We start from the raw sequence: 23,099 nt of genomic DNA, 5'->3' as shown, positions 1-23,099 counted from the left end.
GACTGTAGCGATTCAAGAGGGCGACCCATCACCATCACCTCAATGGCAATTAGGGATTGCCAGCACGCTCTCATTCCATGAACAGCTTTAAAAAAAATGCTTTTCTTTGAAAGTTAAAAGCCATGTGTTTTGAATTTGAGGTGCTTCAGGGTAGTAGATAAATGATTCACTTAAATATTTATTTTAAAATGCTATTTTGGCTAAATTTAAGGCACTTTTATCTTCGGGAGTGAGAGAACAATACTTTAAAACATACTTAAATTTATACTGAGCTTTTCGCAACCACCAGATGTTTCAAATCACTTTACAGTCAATTAAGTATTTTTTGAAGTATAGTTACTGTTGTAGGTCTTGTGGCACAATGGTAACATTCCTACCTCTGGGCCAGAAGTTTTGGGTTCAAGTCCTATTTCAGAACTTAATGGCCATAGAAGGTGCGTTCATAACGTGGCCAAACAGGTTGATTGTCAGCCTGCAAATCCTCCCAATGCACCTAATGACAAGTGGTAAGAGCGGGAGAGTTTCCTGGTCAGCCATAGTGCCTATGACAAATTACTGCAGTATTTTCAAACAGAATCATGGACTAATCCAGTGGAAGCCCATGGTCGCCAAACCCCTCTTAGGGCGTAGTATCTGAAGGAGGATAGTCACTGTTGTAATGTAGGAAACGTGGCAGTTAAATATGCACTTGGCAAAGTCCCACACTCGGCAAGGTGATAATGAACCGATAATCTTTTTTTTGTGATGCTGGTTAGGAAGATAAATATTGGCCAGGATATCGGGAATAACTTCCCTGCTCATCTTCGAAATAGATCCACCTAAGCAGGCAGGTGTGGCCTTGGTTTAATGTCTCATCTGAAAGATGGCACTTCCAACATTGTAGCGCTCCCTTAGTTCTGCAAATGACTGTCAGCCTTGATTTTTGTGCTCAAGCCCTGGGGTGGGCCTTGAACCCAAAACATTGTGATTCAGAGTCAAGAGTGCTACTAACTGAGCCAAGGCTGACACTTACAATGTAAAAAAAATGCCCTCTTCCAGAAATGTTTAAAAGGGTTCACTAAGTATGCCTTGACAGGTACAATTGCTCCTTGCGCAAGTCCCCACCAAAATGGTGATAAGCTTGCATGGAGACATTTTAATGTAAATTAATTTAATAAATAATACAAGCTACTTGGCATCTCATATACCATATGGGTATTAGAATGTTGATTTTTCCACCAGCAGCTTATCATCCAGCACAATTCAGTTTAAAAAGCTTCATCTACTACTCAGTCCACAATTTGCTGGGCAGTTCAGATCCTGCCTTTGTATCTCTTACTTCTTCAAACAAAACTGGAGAGGTTGATTATCTGAGGGAACCTACTATTCACTTGACCTTAATGGAGTAATTTTTTGATTCTTGTAAGGGGCAATCCTGCCTGTGAGAGCACATATGTTTAAATGGGTCTGTTCTATAACACTTTGCATTTTTGGGCACACCAGTAAGGTGGTAAAGAGCTGAAGGCACAGGCTTGCTGCTCCCTTGCAAACATTCTGGAGTGGATTGACCTTGATAAACAAAGCATCCGATGGTCTAGTGTCTGCACCAATCCACATCATTATACAAACCAAGTTCCCCGAGGACCCCTGAAAATTCTCCCAGTGGCACAGATATCACAGTGGAAATATGATGGAGCCTTAGAACTGGAGTTGCAGGTCCTCTCCCAAAATGTGACAGAATTTTATCAATTTTGCTACTAAATATAAGTCTCCAGAGGCTACTAAAGTCCAGCAATGTCATGTGAATCCATAAACTCTTTCAGATGGAATGGTAGCATAATGATTATGCAGCTGGACTAGTAATCCAGAGTAGCTATGTTGCTGGAGCAATAGTCAGAGGTCTGGAGTAATGATTCAGAGAGCTCAATGAGTTCAAATTCCAGTAGTTAGGAACTTAAATTCAGTTGATTAAGTAAGTCTGGGATGGAAAGTTAATATCTGAAATAGTGACGGTGTAACTACTGAATTGTCATAAAAATCCATCTGGTTCACTAAAGGAAATCTGCTGTGCTTAAAGCTATGTGACCCATAGCCATTTGGTTGTCCCCTAATTGTCCTCTGAAATGGCCTAGGAGGCACGCAATTGTACCAAACCACTATGACAAACTATGATGAGAATAAAACAGGATGGATCACCTGGCCTTGACCATGGCATTGGATTTGGACATGATAAATATGCACCCAGCCCAGTTAATCCTGCATAATCCTCCTCACTAACACCTGGGGACTTTTGCAAAATTGGCTGTCCCACAGACTAACCAAGCAACAGCCTGACCTAGTCATACTCATAGAATCAAATCTCACAGCCAATGTCCCAGACTCCTCCTTCACCATCCCTGGGAAAGTCCTATTCCACCAGCAGGTCAGACCCAGACATTGTTACACAGTGGTATATGGTTCTGAGGGTTTGACTCTGGGAGTCCTCAACATTGATTCCAGACCCCATGAAGTTTCAAGGCATCAGGTCAAACAGAGGCAAGGAAACTTGCTGATTACCACCTACCGCCCTCCCTCAGCTGATGAACCAGTATCCCACCACATTGAGCACCACCCGGAGAAGCAGCAAAGGCACAGCATATATTCTGGGTGGGGGACATCAATGTCCGTCACCAAGAGTGGTCAATTTATTACTGACCGAGCTGCCAGCCTTGAAGTTCATGGCTGCCAGATCAGGCTTGATGCAGGTGGTGAGAGAACCAACGGCCTCACTAATCTACCTGTCTCAGGTGCGTCTGGCCACAGTATTATCAATGAGAGTGACCATTGTACAGTCCTTGTGGAACCAAAGTCCTGTTTTTCCACTGAGGTTACCCTTCATCATGTTGTTTGGCACTATCACCATGCTAAATAGGATAGATTCAGAACAGATCTAGTACTTAGGCATCCAGTGAGGCAGTGTGGGTCATCAGCAGCAGCAGAATTCCATGAGAATCTGCAACCTCATGGTCTGGCATATCCTTCACTATACCATTACTATCAAACCAAGCAATCAACCCTGGTTTAGTGTGGAATATAGAGAATGCCAGGAGCAACACCAGGTCTATCTGAAAAAGAGATTCCCAACCTGGTGAAGCTAAAACACAAGACTTGCATGCATGCTAAACAGAAGCAGCATGCCATATATAAAGAGGTAAGTGATCCTACAATCAATGGATCAGATCAAAGCTCGACAGTCTTGCCACATTGAGTCGTGAAGCGTGATGGACAGTTAAACAACTAAAAGCAGGAGGAGGCTCTCTGAACATCCCCATCCTTGATAATGCTGCAGCTGAGAATATGATGGCAAAAGACAAGGATGAAGCATTTGTAATCATCTTCATCCAGAAGTGCTGATTGAATGATCCATCTCGGCCTGCTCCTGTGGTCCTCACCATCACAGAAGTCAATCAGCCAATTCAACTCACTTCATGTGATATCAAAACATGACTATGTGCACTGGATACAGCAAAGCCTATGGTACACAGCAATATCCTGGGTGCAGTGCTGAAGACTTGTGCTGCAGAATTGGACACGCCTCTGCATACAGCCTCAGCCCCAACCCCAGTTCCATGTTCGAGTTCGATGACAGCACTGTACTTTAGCTGAATGTCAACCTGGAAGAAACTGTCAGATCAGATACCAAAGAACCATCAAGAACCTGGAGATCAACAAGACACCTGATGAAATACCAGCAGAGGGTTATGGCACAGCTGATGGTAAATGCTGAGTTGTTCAAATCCCAGAGGGAAACTTGAGACAACTGCCACAACTATTTTTGCAATTTGTATGTTTCAAGATGCAGGCTTTGAATTCAGCAGTAATAAGACTCTATAGGTTTTTACAAAACTAAATTAAACATTTAATAGGAGAAATTTTTTTAAGCACGTACATATGTCTACAAATTACTACTATAATAACTTCTAAATCCCCTAATTAATCTAACTCCCAGTGACACTTTCGTTAAGGCAACAGTACGACACATAGATTTTAAAAGATCCAGGCAAAGAAACATGATATCCAGACCAATCCAATTCAAACTGAGTTTCATTAACTTCAGTTCTTTGCAGCCAGCAGCTTGAGGCATAGATGCTGAAGGCGTTTCATACTTGTTAGATCTTAGAATTCCTGCTTTTATGCACAGCCTTCTCTCCTTTATACATATTTTCCCCTTTGAATGCAAATTCCCATTGTTTCACAATGTCTTTGGACTTTACCTCCCTGATCATAAAAATTTATCATTGTACCAAATTTACCAGTAATCTTTGGGAAAAATAAACACACTGTTTCTGAACTTCACCTGGCTAGGTGACACATTTCACCTCTCCTTTGAAAACAATCTAGCCTAGTTTATTTTAAAATGCAAGTGTCCTTTTACACCTTACATTCTAAACTTCCCCCATGTTTAGCTACTTAACATTTCAAACCTAGCTCATCTAATACATCAAAGCCTTCAGACCAGCTGTCTTTAACCCAATTAAGTCTCTCTCGCACGCATACACACACGTGCACACACACACATAGACACAGATACCACTGTTTTACAATAAATTCCAATAACATTATATCTTTCTAACAAGAGCTATTGAAACATGGCAAGAACACCATTACAACAGAGCTCACAGACCTGTTCAACATGATCTGGACTACGAGGCTGCCCTGGATGACTGGAGGCGAGGAGTAATTGTCAAGCTACGAAAGAAAGGAAAGCTCAGTGACTAACAACAGGAGAGGCATAACACTAATGTCAGTGCCTGGCAAGGTCTTCAGCACAGTGCTCCTAACAGATTGAAAGCAGAAGTACAGTACCCTTTGTGAAGAACAGACAGGTTTCTGGGTTGGCAGATCATGCAACAAGCAGATCTTTACACTCAGGAACATCATAGAGTGGAACCTAGAGTATCAGAAGCCACTTGTTATCAACTTCAATGATTTCAAGAAGGCTTTCGATTGTGTTCATTGGCAGTCACTCTGGTATATCGCAAGACAGCATGGCACCCTGTCACGGCATAGTAACATGTTCAAAACCTTATACCATGACTCCAGCTGCTGCGTCAAGACCAACATGGGCATCATGGATTCCGTCAACATCATTACAGAGTCAATGACAGTGCTGCATACTCTCCCCATTCCTTTTCCTTTAGGTTCTTGATTTTGTCATGAAGAAGGCGATGGTGGGTACAGACTTTGGCAGCCCATGGCAGCAACACCACTTGACAGACCTGGATTTTGCAGAAGACATCGCCTTGCTGGCTGTAGAATCATGCATATTCCAAGACATGACCTCCAGTCTTGAAAGTAGCAACACCAGTGTTGGTGTATGCATCAGCTTTGAGAAGATGATGAGTGGACAGCAACAAGGCCCTCCCATCACCATCGGTTATCGAGGATATTAACTACTTCCCCTTCTCTGGGATGCAACATCTTCGGGGTTGGGGAGGGGGCGCTGGTGGCTGTAGAGATCGATGTCCACATCAAGAATTGGAAAAGCAGCATCGATCTTATTCTTTTATGAGATCTGGGCGTCGCTGGCAAGGCCAGCATTTTTTTGCACATCCCTAACTGGCCTTGAACTGAGTGGCTTGCTAGGCCATTTCAGAGGGTAGTTAAAAGTCAACCACATTGTTATGAGTCTGAAGTCACATGTAGGCCAGACCAGATAAGGATGTAGACTCCCTTCTCTAAAGGACATTAGTGGACTGGATGGGTTTTTAGGACAATCACTTATCGTTTCATGGTGACCATGAAACAGACTATTTTTCAATTCCAGATTTTATTAATTGAATTTAAATTCCACCAGCTGTTGTGGCAGGATTTGAATCCATCGCCCTAGAGCATTAGCCTGGGGCCATTGCTAGTCCAGTGACAAGACCACTGTGCCACCATCTTCCAATGGCTCCACATGGTCAGGGCAGCAAACACCATCAACTTGGCCATGAGGCTATGACTCTACATGTCCATAGTAATATCAACCGCAATCTTTGCCAGCAAGACATGGAAGAGAGCAGCAAAGGCGTCACCTAGTTGGACGTCTTTCACTAGTGCTGCCTAAGTAAAATCCTGGGCATCTGGGGAGGTGATGGCATAGTGGTATTGTCGCTAGACTAGTAATCCAGAGACCCAGGGCAATGTTCTGGGGACCCAGTTCAAATCCTGCCATGCAGATGGTGGAATTTGAATTCAATAAAAATCTGAAATTAAAAGTCAATGAAACCATTGTCAATTGTTGTAAAAACCTACCTGGTTCACTAATATCCTTTAGGGAAGGAAATCTGTCCTTACCTGGTCTGACCTACAGATCCACAGCAATGTGATTGACTCTTAAATGCCCTCTGAACTAGGGCAACTAGGGAGATAATAAATGCTGGCCAAACCTGCGATACCCACATCCCATGAACAAATTTTTTTTAAAAATCACATGAAGAGACAGCATCACCAATGAAAAAGTACTCCAGAGGAATAGTTAGAGGGGCCTGCGGGACATCATGACAGAGAGACAACTGTGGCTGGCAGGACACCTAGTTCACCTCTCAGATGTATGCCCCATTAGAGCGGCATTAGAATGGACGCTATCCGAAGGAAGCAGAAGGTGGGGCTGGCCAAAGTGAAGTACATTTAAGAAGGACCTACAAGAGCTGGACATGAGAAAAATAGATTTCAATGCATGGGGACCGGTGGAGGAGTCTTGCTGCCCATTGTCCCGTATGGGACCAGAAGAACTAAGACTAAGTAAGTTTGAGTACCCAATAAGGTGGATAATTGCCCAGGTATGTGCTGCATGTAAAGCACTGTGCTGGGGACATGTTGTTAATGAGAACTGCGTTCAAAGAGTATACTGTACCTTTAACTAACTTTCAATCATTAGCAAAATGCTGGAAGGGATCATGTGCTATCAAGTGGCATTTAGTCAACAAGAACCTGCTCACCGATGCTCAGTTTGGATTGCTCTGTTCCAGATCTTATTACTGCTGTTACAGAGGTGTGTTGATATCATATATTAAATTTCAATTTCATTTGCTGAACTCACATTTGGAACTTTTTTTAAAAAGGCAGTTTCAACTGTTAAAACAAAGACACAAACTTAAAATGGCTGCCACCACTATATAGCTGCATCCCATTCTGTCAGGCTGGAGATAGAGAGCCTGCAGAAACAGTGGCTACCCCTGGAGCTGTTGATACTTTTCTTCCTAGCTAAATACATGGAAAAATGAGTCATTCAGAAGTGATAGCTTGGACATTAAAAAATTAATCACCTAGGCCATAGCAAAATAGCCAAGGTTTGTCCAGACAATGATGTTCTGTGGAATACCCAATCATCATGGATAGAGGGGACATGTGATTGAATCCAACTTTTTGAAATTACAAAATCTTGCCTGCTTTGGAGCAGCCTGGAGAAGGGACATCTGAAAGCAGCATAAAGGCTGCTTGCCTCTTCCTCTCTCTCAACTAAGTTGAACCCTTGTTTTGCTTAAATCATACTGTGGACAACAGACAGATAAATCCAAAAGAAGACCTCAAATTCCACAGCAGCGTTTTCAAGAGAAAAAACTAAGAACTATAGCTTTAAGAACTACCTCAACCATGAACAACAGCACCAAGGATTTAGAATCAGTGAACTCTTTATCTGTATTTTTAGCACAATAAAATCCAACCCCTTGTTTAAACTCAAGAAAGCTTGTCTGACTGAGTTCTTTGCAATCAGCATGTAAATGGTTAAGTAGTGATACTGAATTGACACATTTATCCTTATAAATTTAAAAAAAACCTGAAATGATCAACCAAGGACGGGAAAAAAGAGGGAGTCTTTGCACTTTTTCACTTGGTCATAACCCAACATTGATCCAAACTTGGGGAAAGGAGATAAATATCGGAGTTAAGAGTGACTGCCCTTGACATCAGGGCAGCATTTGACCATACGTGGCTTCATGGAGCTCTAGTAAAAGTGAGGTCAAGAAAAATGGGGGCTGCAGTGTGTATCCACTACAAGATGCACTGCAGCAACTCAGCAAAGCTTCTTTAACAGCATCTCTGAAATCCATGACATCCATTATATCAACCATCTAGAAGGAAAGGGCAACACAGGTAACACAACACCCAGACTTGGAAATAGCATTGTGGGAATTCCTTCACTTTGTCGACAGCTGTGGTTCAAGAAGGTGGCTGACCACTACCTTTTCAAGTTATGAACAGGCAACATATGCTGGCCTTGCCAACGATGCCTACCACCCATAAGGGAATTTAACAAATGTTGGGGACATCTTTCAAAAATTCTGATCACTGGCACAGGAAAAATATTTGATCAGAAAGCTCCTTGTGCCTGGGGTGGAGGGAAATAAATGTTTTTAATATGGCCTATAAATTGTATTTACTATTTTATTCCAGGTAGTGAATGAATACAGTGCTGGAATTCAACAAACACTTGACATTCTTTTTCTTCCGGGTGGAAAGGAATTTCTTACCAGCACGGATGCTGTAAGCAGAGACTCAGCAGACCGTACAATCATTGCCTGGGATTTCCAGACTTCTGCAAAAATATCCAATCAAATATTCCATGTAAGCTTAACAGATGTGTGTTTTCATTTATGTATTGCGATCAGCTAAATCAAGTATTTTCTGTTAAGTTACACTGCAGAGGTATGTGAAGTTTTAAAAGGGTATAATACTGCAACTGAGCTATTGTCCTATAGTTGCCTAATCAATTGTAGCAACTACTGATTGTACTGCAGTAAAATGTTTCCAATTGAATCTCAGTCTTTTAATGTGACCTCAAATATTACTACATTTAGCTTTTCCAGTACTACATGGGAAACCACTGCCTTAGCAGAGAGGCCAATGACCAGGAAGCAAATATTTAAAGTAATTTCTGGAAGGATTAGAGGGTGTTCAGGAGTTTTTTCATCCAAAGGGCAGTGGGCATCTGGAACTCACTGACTGAAGGGGTGGTAAAGCCAGAAACTCTCATCACATTTTAAAAAAAAACAGTTGGATATGCACCTCAAGTGCCGTATCCTACAAAGCTATGGACAATGAGCTAGAAAGTGGAATTAGACCAGACAGCTCTTTCAATTGGCATCGACGTGATGGGCCAAATGGCCTCTTTCTGTGCCATAAATTTTCCATTTCTCTGTTAGGGCTTGGAAGTAAAGATATTGGCCCAGATTTGCTGCCAAGATAAAGGACAGTTTAATGCGCACGCTATTATTAATGTATAAACCAACCAGCAACTTGTGACACTGAAGAGCTACCCCATGAATTGTGAATCACAACAAGCTACTGGATGATTTGTGTCACTGCATCATTAGCCTTGCCCTCAACATGTTTGAGTATCAAGAGCTTGCTGCACTTGCACAAGAAACACTTGCCGCAGAAAGTTAAGGCTAGTACTTAAGAGTGTAAGTACCTTTCTAATATCGAGATTTATGTTCCTGCAATGCCACTCAAACTATCCTGTATAGAAAGGGAATAGTTAAAACAGTGGAGTCTCATTGATGAAAGTCATAAATTGGTATTAACAAAACTTTTAAAATTTAGAACTTGATTTTTTTTCTTACTTTTCTGTTTTTTTCCTTCTAAATCCAATCCATTTTTCCTCTCTCTCTTTGTATCTTTGATTTGATTTTAATTCATGCTATTCCCTTCCCTGTCCCTCTATTTGTTTCACAATCCTTAACCCTGGTTAAGGAGAGAAACTTGGTCCTGTCGTTCATCAAGGTCCCCGATGCTTTGTTGCCCTTGTCGTGCTGTTAACCCATATTTCCAGCACTTGCAGGGCAAAGATTCTTCAAGCTGAAGGGTGAGGTAAAAGTCTAACGGCGCACACTATGAGATGTTCAGCTGCAATAAAATCTAGGCTGATACTTAACCATGCATCAATTATGCCTAAGTATGGCAACTGCTGAAAGTAATTCATCCATTCTAGCTTTATGCATGGTGAAATGTTAATTACATCTTTGCAGTATTTAATAATAGAAGCTGACAGAAAATTATTTTTCCATAATGCAGTGCAGCATGACAAGTGCAAATTTGCAAAGCTGAAAAGCACATTTTTGATGTCAGAACAGTTCATTAAGAAGGATAAGATGAATGGTGCACTATTGTTTAGGAGTCAAAATACATTTTTACTGCAATTTTTCAACCTAGATTAAGCTCATTTGCCAGAATGGAAATAGGCCAGTGAGAATTTTGAACAGTGATATATATTGTTTACAAAAGAAATTATGCCAGCCTATTTTTTTGAAAGCAGTTAAATTACAAAGTCCCTGAAGAAAATAGTCTTTAACTATTTATTGGCTAAAACAGTTTGAGGCATTTCTGTTGTGGATCTACACAGAATTTAATAGTTTTTTTTAAACTCCTGTCCCCCCCCATAGGAAAGATACACTATCCCGTGCCTGGCTGTTCACCCCAAAGAATCTGTCTTTGTTGCTCAAACCAATGGCAACTATATGGTGCTATTTTCTACGCAGCGACCATACAGGATGAACAAAAGGAAACGATATGAAGGGCATAAGGTACTTTTCAATAGATTATTTTGTTATTAGAGAAAGAATATTAAATAAAAATATGTCCAGCAAATGCCCATCTTTCTCACTTGTCAAAAAACCCAACTAGAGCACCTTCAACAAGTTATTATGAGTAGATGAACAGTTAGGATTTAATTGATCATTTGCCAGGTACGTAGCGTAAAAATTGTTTATAAAGCAGCTTTTCCATCTGACAGATCTTAGAAACATAGAAAATAAGAGCAGGAGAAGGTAATTTGGTCCTTCGAACCTGCTCTGCCATTCAATATGATCATGGCTGATCCTCTACCTCAACGCTGTGCTCCTGCACTCCGCCCATATCTCTTGAAACATTTCTTCAAGTATTTCAAAGGAAATGGATAAACGTTAAATGAATACTTTGTATCTGTCTTCACAGTAGAAGGCACAAAAAATCCTGGAAGTATTGGGAAACGGAGGGTCTAGTAAAAATGAGAAATTTAAAGATATTAATAAAGAAATGGTACTGGAGAAATTAATGGGATTAAAAGCTGATAGATCCCCAAAATCCCCTGGACCTGATAGCCCACACCCAAAGGTTTAAAAAGAGGTGGTCACAGAAATAGTGGATGCATTGGTTTTGACCTTCCAGAATTCCCTAGGTTCTATAATAGTCCCGGTGGATTGGGAGGTAGCAAATGTAACCTAGCATAAAACAAGGGAGACAGAAATGAGGAACTATACACCTGTTAGCCTGACATCAATAGCAGTAGGCAAAGTGCTACAATCTATTATTAGGGACGTGATAAGTAGTCTGTTTGCCCAATCATATTATGATTTTCAGAACATGGATTTCTGAAAGGGAAATCATGTTTGTCAAGTCTGAGGATGAAACTAGCAGGTTAGATAAGGGGGTACCAATGGATATAGTGTATTTAGTTTTTCAAAATGCAATCTTTAAGGTGCTGCACAAGAGCGTATTACACAAAATTGTGGCTCATGGGATTGGGGGTAATATATTAGCATGGATTGAGGATTGGTTAACAGACAGAAAACAGCAAGTGGGAATAAGTGAGTCATTTTTGGGTTGTCAGACTGTAACTAGTGGGGAACCACAAGGATCAGTACCTAGGCCTCAGTTATTTACAATCTATGTAAATGTCTTAGATGAGAGAACCAGTGTAATGTATCCAAGTTTGTTGATGATACCAAGTTAGGTTGGAAAGTAATCTATGGGGAGGACACTAAGAGGCTGCCAAAGGATTTAGACAGGTTAAATGAGTGGGCAGGAATGCAGGAAATGGAATATAATGTGGAGAGGTATGAAGTTATCCACTTTGGTTGGTAAGATAGAAAAACAGAATATTTTTAAACAGTGAGAGACTTGAAAATGGTGATACTACAGGGATGAGTGTTCTTTTACATGAATGAAAAATTTAACATGCATGTACAGCGCACGAATAGAATAGCAAATGGTATGTAGCTTTTGTTACAAAGAGATTGCGTACTGTACAAGAAAATAAATGTTTTGTTGCAATTGTATATGACCTTGGTGACACCATGTCTGGAATAAGGTGAACGGTTTTTATCTCCACCTAAGGAAGGTTATACTTGCCTTAGAGGAAGTGCAGCAGTTATTCATCTGACTGATTCCTGAGATAAGGATATTGTACAATGCGGAGAGATTTGGTGGACTAGGACTATATCTCTGGAGTTTGGAAGAATGAGAGGTGATCATATTGAAACATACAAAATCTTTAAGGGCTTGACAGGGTAGATGCTGAGAAAATGTTTTCTTTGGCTGGGGAGTCTAGAATTAGGGGTGACATCTCAAATAAGGGATTAGCTATTTAGGACTGAGATGAGGAGAAATTTCTTCACTGAAAGGGTTGTGAATCTTTGGAATTCATTACCCCAGAAAGCTGTGGAAGCTCAGTTGTTGAATATGTTAAAGTTAGAGATTGATAGATTTTTGGTATTAGGGGAATCAAAGGATATGGGATGGCACTGAAAGATGTAGCTGAGGTAGAAAATCAGCTGTGATTTATTGAATTGCAGAGCAGGCTCAAGAGGCATAATGGACTATCCCTGCTCCTATTTCTTATGTTCTGAAATAATTTCTTGCACTTTACTGTGAATGTAATTTAGCTTCATGTAACAAAGTTAAATTATTGGAAATGAGCACAATTGACAGTTTTATCTCATTCAGATTTTATCACCTATTTTGTTAAAGTTAGGTATTTTCTCCTATATTCTTGTTAGAACGTTTGGTGCAATGTATATTCGTCAGTACTTTCTGAAACTGTTCTGCCAGACACAATTCCTTATGGTTTTCTGTCTTTTGTTCTGACGAAGCAGTGGCCTGCGAAGGAGAAGAGGGAACATTCAAATATCCTCTGATATTTCTACACTTTTTATATGGACCACTCCTTACTTCGAAAGCATGTGGCTTAGGTCATTTGGTAGAACACAGAAAACAACATTTATTTTTCCAGAACAAAAACAGAATTACCTGAAAAAACTCAGCAGGTCTGGCAGCATCGGCAGAGAAGAAAAGAGTTGACGTTTCGAGTCCTCGTGACCCTTCAGCAGAACTCAAAATTCCCCCTCTCCCAAATTACCCAACCAAAGATGCAGACACAACTGCCAGCTCTTCTCCAAGGAAAACAGAATTACCTGGAAAAACTCAGCAGGTCTGGCAGCATCGGCGGAGAAGAGTTGACGTTTCGAGTCCTCATGACCCTTCAACAGAACTGAGTAATATTAGGAGAGGGGTGAAATATAAGCTGGTTTAAGGTGTTGGGGGTGGGGGGGGGGGGGGGGGGTTGGGGGAGAGAAGTGAGGGGGGAGGGGTGTGGTTGTAGGGACAAGCAAGCAGTGATAGGAGCAGATAATCATCTTCTGACTAGGCGCTTTACAGCCTTCCAGACTGAATATTGAATTCAACAACTTTAGATCTTTAGAACTCCCTCCTCCATCCCCACCCCCTTTCCATTTATTCCCCCTCCCTTTTGTTTCTTCCAATAATTTATATAGATTTTTCTTTTCCTACCTATTTCCGTTATTTTTAAATCTATACCTTTAATGCCCTGTCAGTCTTTCCACCCCACCCCCACTAGAGCTGTACCTTGCCTGTCCTGCCATCCATTCTTAATTAGCACATTCGTTTAGATAATATCACCACCTTCAACACCTCTTTGTTCCTTTGTCTGTGACATCTTTTGATTATCTGCTCCTATCACTGATTGCTTGTCCCTACAACCACCCCCCCCACCCCCACTTCTCTCCCCCCACACCCCCACCTTAAACCAGCTTATATTTCACCCCTCTCCTAATATTACTCAGTTCTGTTGAAGGGTCATGAGGACTTGAAACGTCAACTCTTTTCTTCTCCTCCGATGCTGTCAGACCTGCTGAGTTTTTCCAGGTAATTCTGTTTTTGTTTTGGATTTCCAGCATCCGCAGTTGTTTTTTGTTTTTATTTTTCCAGAGCTAGTCTCTTTCACAGTTTGACCAGTGAAAACAGATTAGTTGTTTCTGTGCTTGTAATTGTTTGTTGGAATGTTGCAGTGAATAGTAATGAACTTGTTGATAGAATTTGGGCTTAGAGTTTTTGTCTGACGAGATTGTTTTTTTTTTTCATTTGAATTGTTAGGCCATTGGAAGTAATAGTATTTCTATTTGATCTTTATTGGGAATATAGACCTTTAGTCTGGCAGAACTCATACCCAAATACCATCCTACTTTCAGAAAAATCCTGCTATGTCACCCAGGCATAGCCATGCCTCCCCTCAGCAACACACTTGAGACAAAATTATTCTGGGAGATTATTAGAACATCCTATATACCACTATTATTAGAACATCCTATATCCCACTACTTCTGTTGCATAATAGATCCAAGGTCCATGACACTGATGGTCCACACATATTTTTTGTTAAGAGCAATTAAGGACTAATTGCACTTTATTTGCTTGGATATGAGACAAGGAATTTAGGTCACTGGGGTTGAAAGTAGGATGGACATCTCATATACAGGTCTACGTCTGTTCTTGGTGTCAGGTTACTATCTCATTTCCACATTGATGTTTTATTCTTCTCTCTCTTGCTTAACCTATATGCCTTGCATTTTCTGTGGTATAGATATAACATATCAACCATAATAATGTTTCAGCAAAGTTCAAGTGCTACTGAGACACTAAGGCCCGGATTTTCTGTGTCCACCGGTGTCTGGCATGTTCGGTGGCATGAGTGGACAATGTGGCGACAGCATGAAACCAGTTCATGATCGCCCTCTCAGCCCGCCAATGTCGGGCTGTGTTTCCTGCCATCGGATGTTGGGAAGCTCATTGTAATACATCTGCATATCATTATTAGGCCAGTCCACCGGAATCATCCCCCCAACCCCCATGCTGGATTTTCTGTCCGTCCACATTGGTGGGAAAGCACGCTGACGTGTTTCACAACGGCACATAAAAGGCCTGCACTTGGCGGGCTGCACTTTGAGGGGAACTCGGAGGTAAGTGCACAGCAATGTTGTACAGCGGGTCACCAGTTAAACCTCAAGCTTGAGGAGCATTGTGGGGGTGTGCAAGGGCAACCCTGTCCTTGAGGCAACTTGGGGTGGGGGGAGCAAGGGCAACCCCGCCGTTGATTATAGCGCACAACAATTCGTGGTGAGGCGGAGTAGGTTAGATGAAGGAAGCGGCCACGCACTATGGAAACCTGTATAACGTGGCCATTCCTCTGCAACTGAGACAGTTCAGGTGCAACCACATTGATATAATTGGAGTCGGGCTTCTAGCTTATCTGCCCACTCAACCAATTTATGGCTTCCAGCAGTTCTCCGAGAGCCGGACATCAGGGAAGATCCTGCTGCCGCCTGCTGTGGATCAGACAGTGTGATGTGCTCACCTGATTGTGATCCTGAGGCTATTCTAAAGCTAGATCCCACTGACATTTGTGTCTGCGCTGGTGGAGGGTGTGGGTTAGCGCTGTGACAGGACTTCAGGGAGGGTGCCTCCAGATTCCTCTTCAGAGGTTTCCTCGGGGCTTGATTGGAGACCCTGGGTCATGGACTCGACAGCTGTTTCCCAAATGTACTTGTGAAAGCAAGGAGAGATGATTAGTGTATGGCAGTGGCCTGTGGAACAGGACAAATCAGTCACAGCATGGTTGTCTGATGGATGTTGCTCTACTGGACCCTCACTTGGTAGAGCACCGCCGACCTCACTGTCAGCACAAGAACGGTCCAGATCCTCGCCGGCCGGCTGGATGGCTCTGTTTTCAAAGTCCATGAAGACCTTGGTTTCAGGCATTCCCCCACCGGTCAGCGACCTCTCTCTCTTGTGTGCCAGCTTGTCCTGCATAAATAAAGCTGGAGAACTGCAAGCAGGAGGCCTGCCTAGCCAGATGATAAGTATGCCTGGCATGTGTGGGTGGTGAGTGGTCCCGTGGACGGGATGAGGACAATGATGGTGATTGTGAGAAAGCAAACGGTGATGTCCCTTGAACCGGCAGTGAGTGAGGGCCCTGTGTATGTGTGAAGGATTTGTGAATGTGAGAGTTGAGTGAAGAGAAGAGTGACTCACCCTGACGGAACGGATGAGATCATTCATCCTCTTATGGCACTGGGTGGCTGACTTCTTTTGAAGGGTATTGGTGCTGACCACCGCTGCCACCACCTCCCAAGCCTAGTTGGTCATGCCATTGCCCATCCTGCGGCCAGAGCAGGGATAGAGGATATCCCAGTGGGACTCCACATCATCCATAAGGCGTTCCAGTGATGCGTTGCTGAACCTGGGGGCTACAGTCTTTTTGCCTTTAGTGGACATTTTCCCTGCAGCAGTCGTGGGCTGGAAGCACTGAGATGTGTGTGTGCACCTGGACTTTAAACACCGTGCCCGGCATGATGAAGAGGCAAGGTGAATGACAGCCCATCCGCCATAGAAACAACGTGTTTCCTGGGAATGCATAAATAACGTGGCAGGTTTGGGACGACACGGCATGAAAACCCACCATCGCAGTCGGCCGCTAGCGCACTTAGTGTAAACCTGGGATGATTCCACCCTAAATAGTAACATTATTAACCATCTGTGTGAACAGTTTGACTTTTGAATGTAACATGTTGTAAAACAACTTGAAATCACAAGCATATATATTGGAGTGTATTGTAACAATATTAATTCGGTTTTACTCCTGGCAGTTATATCAAGCAGCAAGCAGATATTCAAATATGAATAAGATAAACTGGGGGGATGGAAGCTGCACACGGCATTTTTTTTTTGTATTTATGATGGAAACACATATTTATTTTAATGCATTATTTTGTTTGTTAGATCTGAAACAGTTGTGCTGCAGTCAGCACCCCATGCATTAATAGTCTTTGTCATTTGCTGTAAATATCTAGACCGATCATTTCAGCTTATTATTTGAGTTAACACTTAGGGCAGCACTGATTGGATAATATGTTCTAGTGGAACCAGTATTTCTGGACTACTAGGGAGAAAGGTTATTGAGCATTTAAGTCTCCCATATCATTTTAACTTAATTAATATTTGTTTGAACAATGTGCTTGGAAGATCAATTTATTCAAAATTTGGTCTCTACTTGGCTGAATATTGGATTCTGGAGTTGGTTTATAGCCAGTTGGCGATCAAATGTCAAAGATACAACTCAAGTCAAGTAGTGGAGCTGTAGAGAAGTTAAAAAAAATAAAGTAGGATAGCAAAGTAGGATAGCATAAAGAAGTAATTATAGAAGTGTATTAGTATCTGGGCCCACAGAGCTTCAGCAGAATCTCTTTTCTAGATTTGTAATGCTTTGTCTTTGATACCCATATTATTACTGTGGTTTCTATATTTTATATCTCTTTGTTTATAAAGATTTTTTTGTATGTTTCCCTTTCACTTTCTGTCTTGCTCACTTCTTCATTTCTCTATCATTTCCCTTTCCTTCCCTTTGCTTATTGCTGCAGTGCATACACATGTGCATACCTATCAACCTTTCCATGAAAATTTGTACATCCACATTTATAATGGGAACTGCCTGTGTATTTTAATAGTCGCTCCCAGTGAACCCCTTGGTACATTTCTATTTTATAAAAGGTACTATATAAATGCAAATTGTTACGCTCTTTCTTGCTGGAATTGGCCTGACACCTGTGTGGTGCAAATGTTACTTGTCACTTATCAGCAGAAGCCTAGATGCTGACTTGCTCTTGTTGCATGCGAGCATGAGCTGCTTCGTTATTTATGGAATTGTGAATGGAGCTGAACACTAATGATCAATGAACAGCCTAATTTCTGCTTCATGATGGGGAGAAGAACATTGATGAAGCAGCTAAAGATGGGTTCTGAGGATTGAACCATTTCACCTACTTATAGAGCTTGAGCTTCCAAACTTTTTGTTTTTCTAAATAGACCCCTTGTCACAGATAAAGATTTAACAACTTAAATATTCATATTTGGTTTTGCATATTGCAGAACTCCAGTAAAATATAAACATTTGCTCCAATATGTAGCACTAATAGAAAAACATATGCAATGACAGGGCTGCATTAACCATCATCAACATGTTTGGTAAATTAATTTCTCTGTATTTTACAGGTGGAAGGATATGCAGTGGGCTGTGAATTTTCACCCGACGGGACTCTCATTGCCACAGGAAGTGCTGATGGGACAGTCTATTTTTACAACTATCTGAATTCAAAACTAATTCATACTTTGCCTGCCCATGAGAAGGCCTGTATTAATGTCTCATTTCACCCTGTACACCCCTCTATTATTGCAACTTGTGACTGGAGTGGAGAAATCAAAGTGTGGCAATGATGGCCTGTAAGTGGGAGCTGTACTTGAGCTATAAGTGTACATTATTGTTCATTATTCTGTCCCTTAATTATAAAAGAAATCACACCTGCCCAGAAAATTAGCAAAATGCAGAATTAATTTCCCTTTATGCACTGATTAATTCAACGATGCATATTAGGTTTATTATCAGGTATAATATGAAGACCAAGCAAGGCTAAAGAACCAGCATTCTAAGATTAGTGGTTAAGAAGGATTGACGCCAATATATCCATACTCTTACAGTGCAGGTAAGGCTTAGGTGTAATGAATACCTACATTATCCTGTAGCTTTAAATAATGGTCACGATGAAGAGAATCAATACCACTTAATGATCATTTTATGCATTAAAAAACGCTGAAGCAGTGAAACAAGCTAACACTTCAACAGATTGCGATATTAAGCAAGTTGTCCGAGTTGTGTACATTTGATTTTAGCAGTGGAGCCTTCACTACAGAAGTTGGAATCCTACAATCGCAACTATAACTTCAAAAGACTGATGCCACATGTATTTATAGCCTTCAACATACAATATCATTGTTGATGTGAAAATAGACAGCAATGTACCATGACTGTCACCATGTGTCAGTAGATGACACTGATCCATTAGCTGTATACTGGTGAATCCATTTCTATGCTACTTTCGTTAACTTGCTCAACAATTTCTGGAAACATTAGCCAGATCTCTATGGCCTGCAACTAACTGAACGGAAGAGTCAATAAAGGAACCATGTGCTTGCTAGGCTGATCAGCAATTAAGACAGCCAGATACAAAGACAAGCCTTGTTCTGTGCAATATAAAAAAGGAGATTGTTGAACCTGACAATATAAAATTATGTCTTCATAAAATTGAATAAATTATGAATTATTTGACTTAAAGAAAGAAATTAAAGTTTATTTTACTTCAAAATTTCCATTCCTTCTTTAATATTTGGGTGTATTAACCACATGTTAACCAGCTGTTTCCTTTTATTACTATTTAGTTTCTTGACCCGTGAATTTCTTTCTACATTTTTCAGAAATGTCTTTGCATTATGGAGTACATTCAGAAATAATATCCTATTGTAAATTATGGGATCAATTTAAGGTCAATGTCAGTTTAGTTCAATCATTTTAAAATAATACTGCCTGTAATTGGAAAAGCCTTATGATTTGGTCCATTCGGTACATTAAAACAATGATTTGTCATGGCATAGGAACTTTTTAATTAATTCAATTTGGCATAATTTCTATAAAGGATATGTGGAAATGACAGGAATAGAGATAAGTGGATAGTATTTTAGTGTGCCAGCAAAGGCACAATGGATAAAACTGCTTTCTTTTGTGCTGTAAAATTCTGATTTTATGATTTAAAAAAAACAATTTGAATATGGTATATTTGGGGAGAAAATGATAAAACAAAGTAAATACATCCATGGAAAGTTATCTCAAATGTTAAAAGTAAAGGCCTGCTTCAAATAAATTCTTTATAATCTCGGAGATGGACTTTCTGGGAAAAGTAGGACAGTCTAACTATTACTGTCCTGTACATTTGCAGCAAATTAAAGTAGTGCAATTGAAACCTCTATGCAGGCTGTGATTTTGATTTGAATCACCATTAACTGAGATCACCAACAGTTGGCATTTGTTAATGGTTATCTGGAATTTTTTTCATAATTCTGGTTTGCAAGAATTATTTAAAATATTAACCGAATATGCTGGATACACTCAGTGGGTCAGGCAGCATGAGGAGAGAAACAGTTAACATTTCAGGTCAATGACCCTTTATCAAGTCACATGAATAGACCTGAAATTGTGTTTGAAGGAATTCTCCCCAATAAAAATTGAAAAGTAGTAGCCTAAATACTCAGATTAAAAATTTTGCATCGCATGTCACGAGGTAACGCCGTCACACTTTCAATTTGCCTTCCTCACAGCGATTGTCTGAAACTCTTTCCTTTATTACTTGCTGCATTTTTAATAAGGAGATTACCATTCATCTAGATATAGTATTCAACATGTTCAAATTCTCAGATAAACAGAGATTGAGACAACAGTATCAGGCACCCATTTAGGTTCTTGAATCAAAATTTGTGGAATGCCAAATTTCTCCATTCCATAATAATTCTATAGATTTTTTTAAATAATAAAGATTAATTAATTTTTAAAATTTGATTTTCATCTTCTACCTTAATCTCATGTGTAGGTCCCAATCTTTATATTGCATTCTTTAAAATAATAAAAAGTGAATGATAAAACCCTACACGTGCTAGCGAGAGCAGGAATAAAAGGATAGACCAAATGAACACATGGCGGGAGAGATGGTGTAGCCGGGAGGGATTCAGGTTCTTGAGGCACTGGGACTGGTTCTGGGGAAGGTGGGACCTCTACAAACCAGACGGGCTGCACCCAGGCAGAGTTGGGACCAGTGTCCTTGCAGGGGCTTTTGCTAGTTCTGTTGGGGAATATTTAAACTAGTGTGGCAGGGGGATAGGATCCCAGGAGTAGGATCAGATAGGTCAGATTCAGATCAGAAAAATGGAGGTAGAACATTAGCTAGGGACGTTATGATAGACATGGAGTTACAGGAGAAGCAAAGTTTAAAAAGTTTCCAGCAAGGGAAATTGATGGGGTTAAACTGTTTATACTTCAATGCAAGGAGTATTACAAACAAGGTAGATGAGTTAAGGGCACAGGTAGACACATGGCAGCAGGATGTCATTGCTGTAACGGAGACCTGGCTAAAGGAGAGACAAAACTGGCAGCTAAATATCCCTGGTTACAGAGTCTTCAGACATGATAGAGTAGGAGATAAAAAAGGAGGGGGGTTAGCATTAGTGGTTAAAGAATCAATTCCAGTTGTGAGAAGGGATGGTATACTAAATGGGTCAACAAACGAGGCTTTATGGATTGAGATTTGAAATAAAAAAGGGGCAGTCATACTACTGGGAGTATACTACAGACCCCCAAATAGTGAAAGGGAGATAGAAGAACAAACATCTAGGCAAATTTCTACTTGTAAGAACAAGAGGGCAATAATAGTAGGAGACTTCAACTATCCAAATATCAACTGGGATTCAAACAATATAAGGGGCACTGAGGGAGAAAAATTCATGCAGTGTGTCCAGGAAAATTTTTTCAATCAATTAGTGACAAACCCAACGAGAGGAGATGCAATTCTAGACCTAGTCTTAGGGAACGAAGAAGGGCAAGTAGGTGAAGTGACAGTTGGCGACCATATCGGGGACAGTGATCACAATTCAGTTAGATTTAGCATTACCATGGAACAGGACAGAGATAAGGCAGGAGTAAAAGTCTTGAACTGGGGGAAGGCAAATTTTGCAGAAATGAGAAGGGACTTGGCTGAGGTGGACTGGACAGCACTGCTGGAGGATAAAACAGTGGAAAACCAGTGGGAAGCACTAAAAAGCGAGATCCTAATTGTACAAAGTAGACATGTCCCCTACAAAAAGAAGAGTGGTACTGCCAAATCTAGACCCCCTTGGTTGTCTAGAGGAATACAGGGGAAGATCAAACAGAAAAAGAAAGCGTATGATTGGCACAAAGAATTAAGCACTGCAGATAGCCTAGACGAATATAGGAAGTGCAGGGATGAAGTAAAAAAGGAAATCAAAGAAAGGGCATGACAAAACATTAGCAAGTAAAGTTAAAGATAACCCAAAGGTGTTTTACCAATGCATTAATGCTAAAAGTTAAGGAAAAAATGGGACCTATCAGAGATGAAGATGGAAACTTGTCTGTAGATGCAGAGGCTGTGGGAAGGGTTTTGAATAAATATTTTGTCTCCGTGTTTACAAAGGAAAGGGAAGATGTAAATATAGTAGTCCAGGAGGAACCTTGCGAGATATTGGACAGGATAGTCATAAAGAGAGAGGAAGTGCTCGAAAGGTTGAAATCTTTGAAAGTTGATAAGTCACCAGGGCCAGATGGATTGTTTCTGAGGCTGCTGAAGGAAGTCAGGGAGGAGATAGCAGATGCTCTGAGGATGATTTTCCAATCTTCATTAAATACAGGGGAGGTACCGGAGGATTGGAGAAATGCAAACGTAGTTCCATTGTTTAAAAAGGGATCAAAGGAAATGCCAAACAATTATAGGCCAGTTAGTCTTACATCGGTGGTGAGCAAATTAGTAGAATCAATCGTGAGAGATAGGATTAACTGTCATGTGGAAAGGCATGGACTAGTCAGGGATGGTCAGCATGGATTTGTTAAAGGAAGGTCTTGCCTCACAAATTTGATTTGAATTCTTTGAGAAAGTGACAAGAAGGGCTGATGAAGGTAGTGCAGCGGATGTTGTGTACATGGATTTTAGCAAGGCATTTGACCATGTCCCACATGGCAGATTGGTCAGGAAAGTAAAAGCCCATGGGATTCAGGGTAATGTGGCAAACTGGATAAAAGGTTGGCTTTGTAACAGGAAACAAAGGGTAATGGTCGATAGATGCCCTTGCGAATGGAAAGTTGTCTCAAGTGGTGTTCCATAGGGCTCGGTGTTGGGACCCTTGCTGTTTGTGTTATATATTAACGATTTGGACATGAATGTGGGGGGCACGATTGGGAAATTTGCAGATGACACAAAGATTGGACGAGTAGTGGATAGTGTAGAAGATAGCCATAATCTCCAAAATGATATAGATGAATTGGTGGAGTGGGCGGTAAAGTGGCAGATGGATTTTAACAGAGAAGTGTGAGGTCATACATTTAGGGAGGTCAAACAGTTACAAGGATTACAAAATAAATGGGAATATACTAAGAGGGG

General features: G+C 40.9%; 1 protein-coding gene across 1 annotated transcript in view; it reads left to right on the top strand.

Annotated features, from left to right (window-relative positions):
• Nucleotides 1-19,250, top strand: part of wdr25 (WD repeat domain 25) — an 86,799-nt gene extending 67,549 nt beyond the window's left edge. The window contains exons 4-6 of the mRNA XM_078562377.1: nt 8,398-8,568; nt 10,386-10,526; nt 18,103-19,250. Of these exons, the coding sequence (XP_078418503.1) occupies nt 8,398-8,568; nt 10,386-10,526; nt 18,103-18,324 (534 nt within the window). The 3' untranslated portion in view covers nt 18,325-19,250. The remainder of the gene's footprint in view (nt 1-8,397; nt 8,569-10,385; nt 10,527-18,102) is intronic.
• Nucleotides 19,251-23,099: the final 3,849 nt, after the last annotated feature.

Source organism: Cetorhinus maximus, chromosome 18 (genome assembly GCF_964194155.1).
Source record: "Cetorhinus maximus chromosome 18, sCetMax3.hap1.1, whole genome shotgun sequence".
Taxonomy (NCBI): Eukaryota; Metazoa; Chordata; class Chondrichthyes; order Lamniformes; family Cetorhinidae; genus Cetorhinus; species Cetorhinus maximus.
The sequence above is the reverse complement of the archived record's forward strand: the minus strand, read 5'-3'. Positions and strand labels throughout refer to the sequence as shown.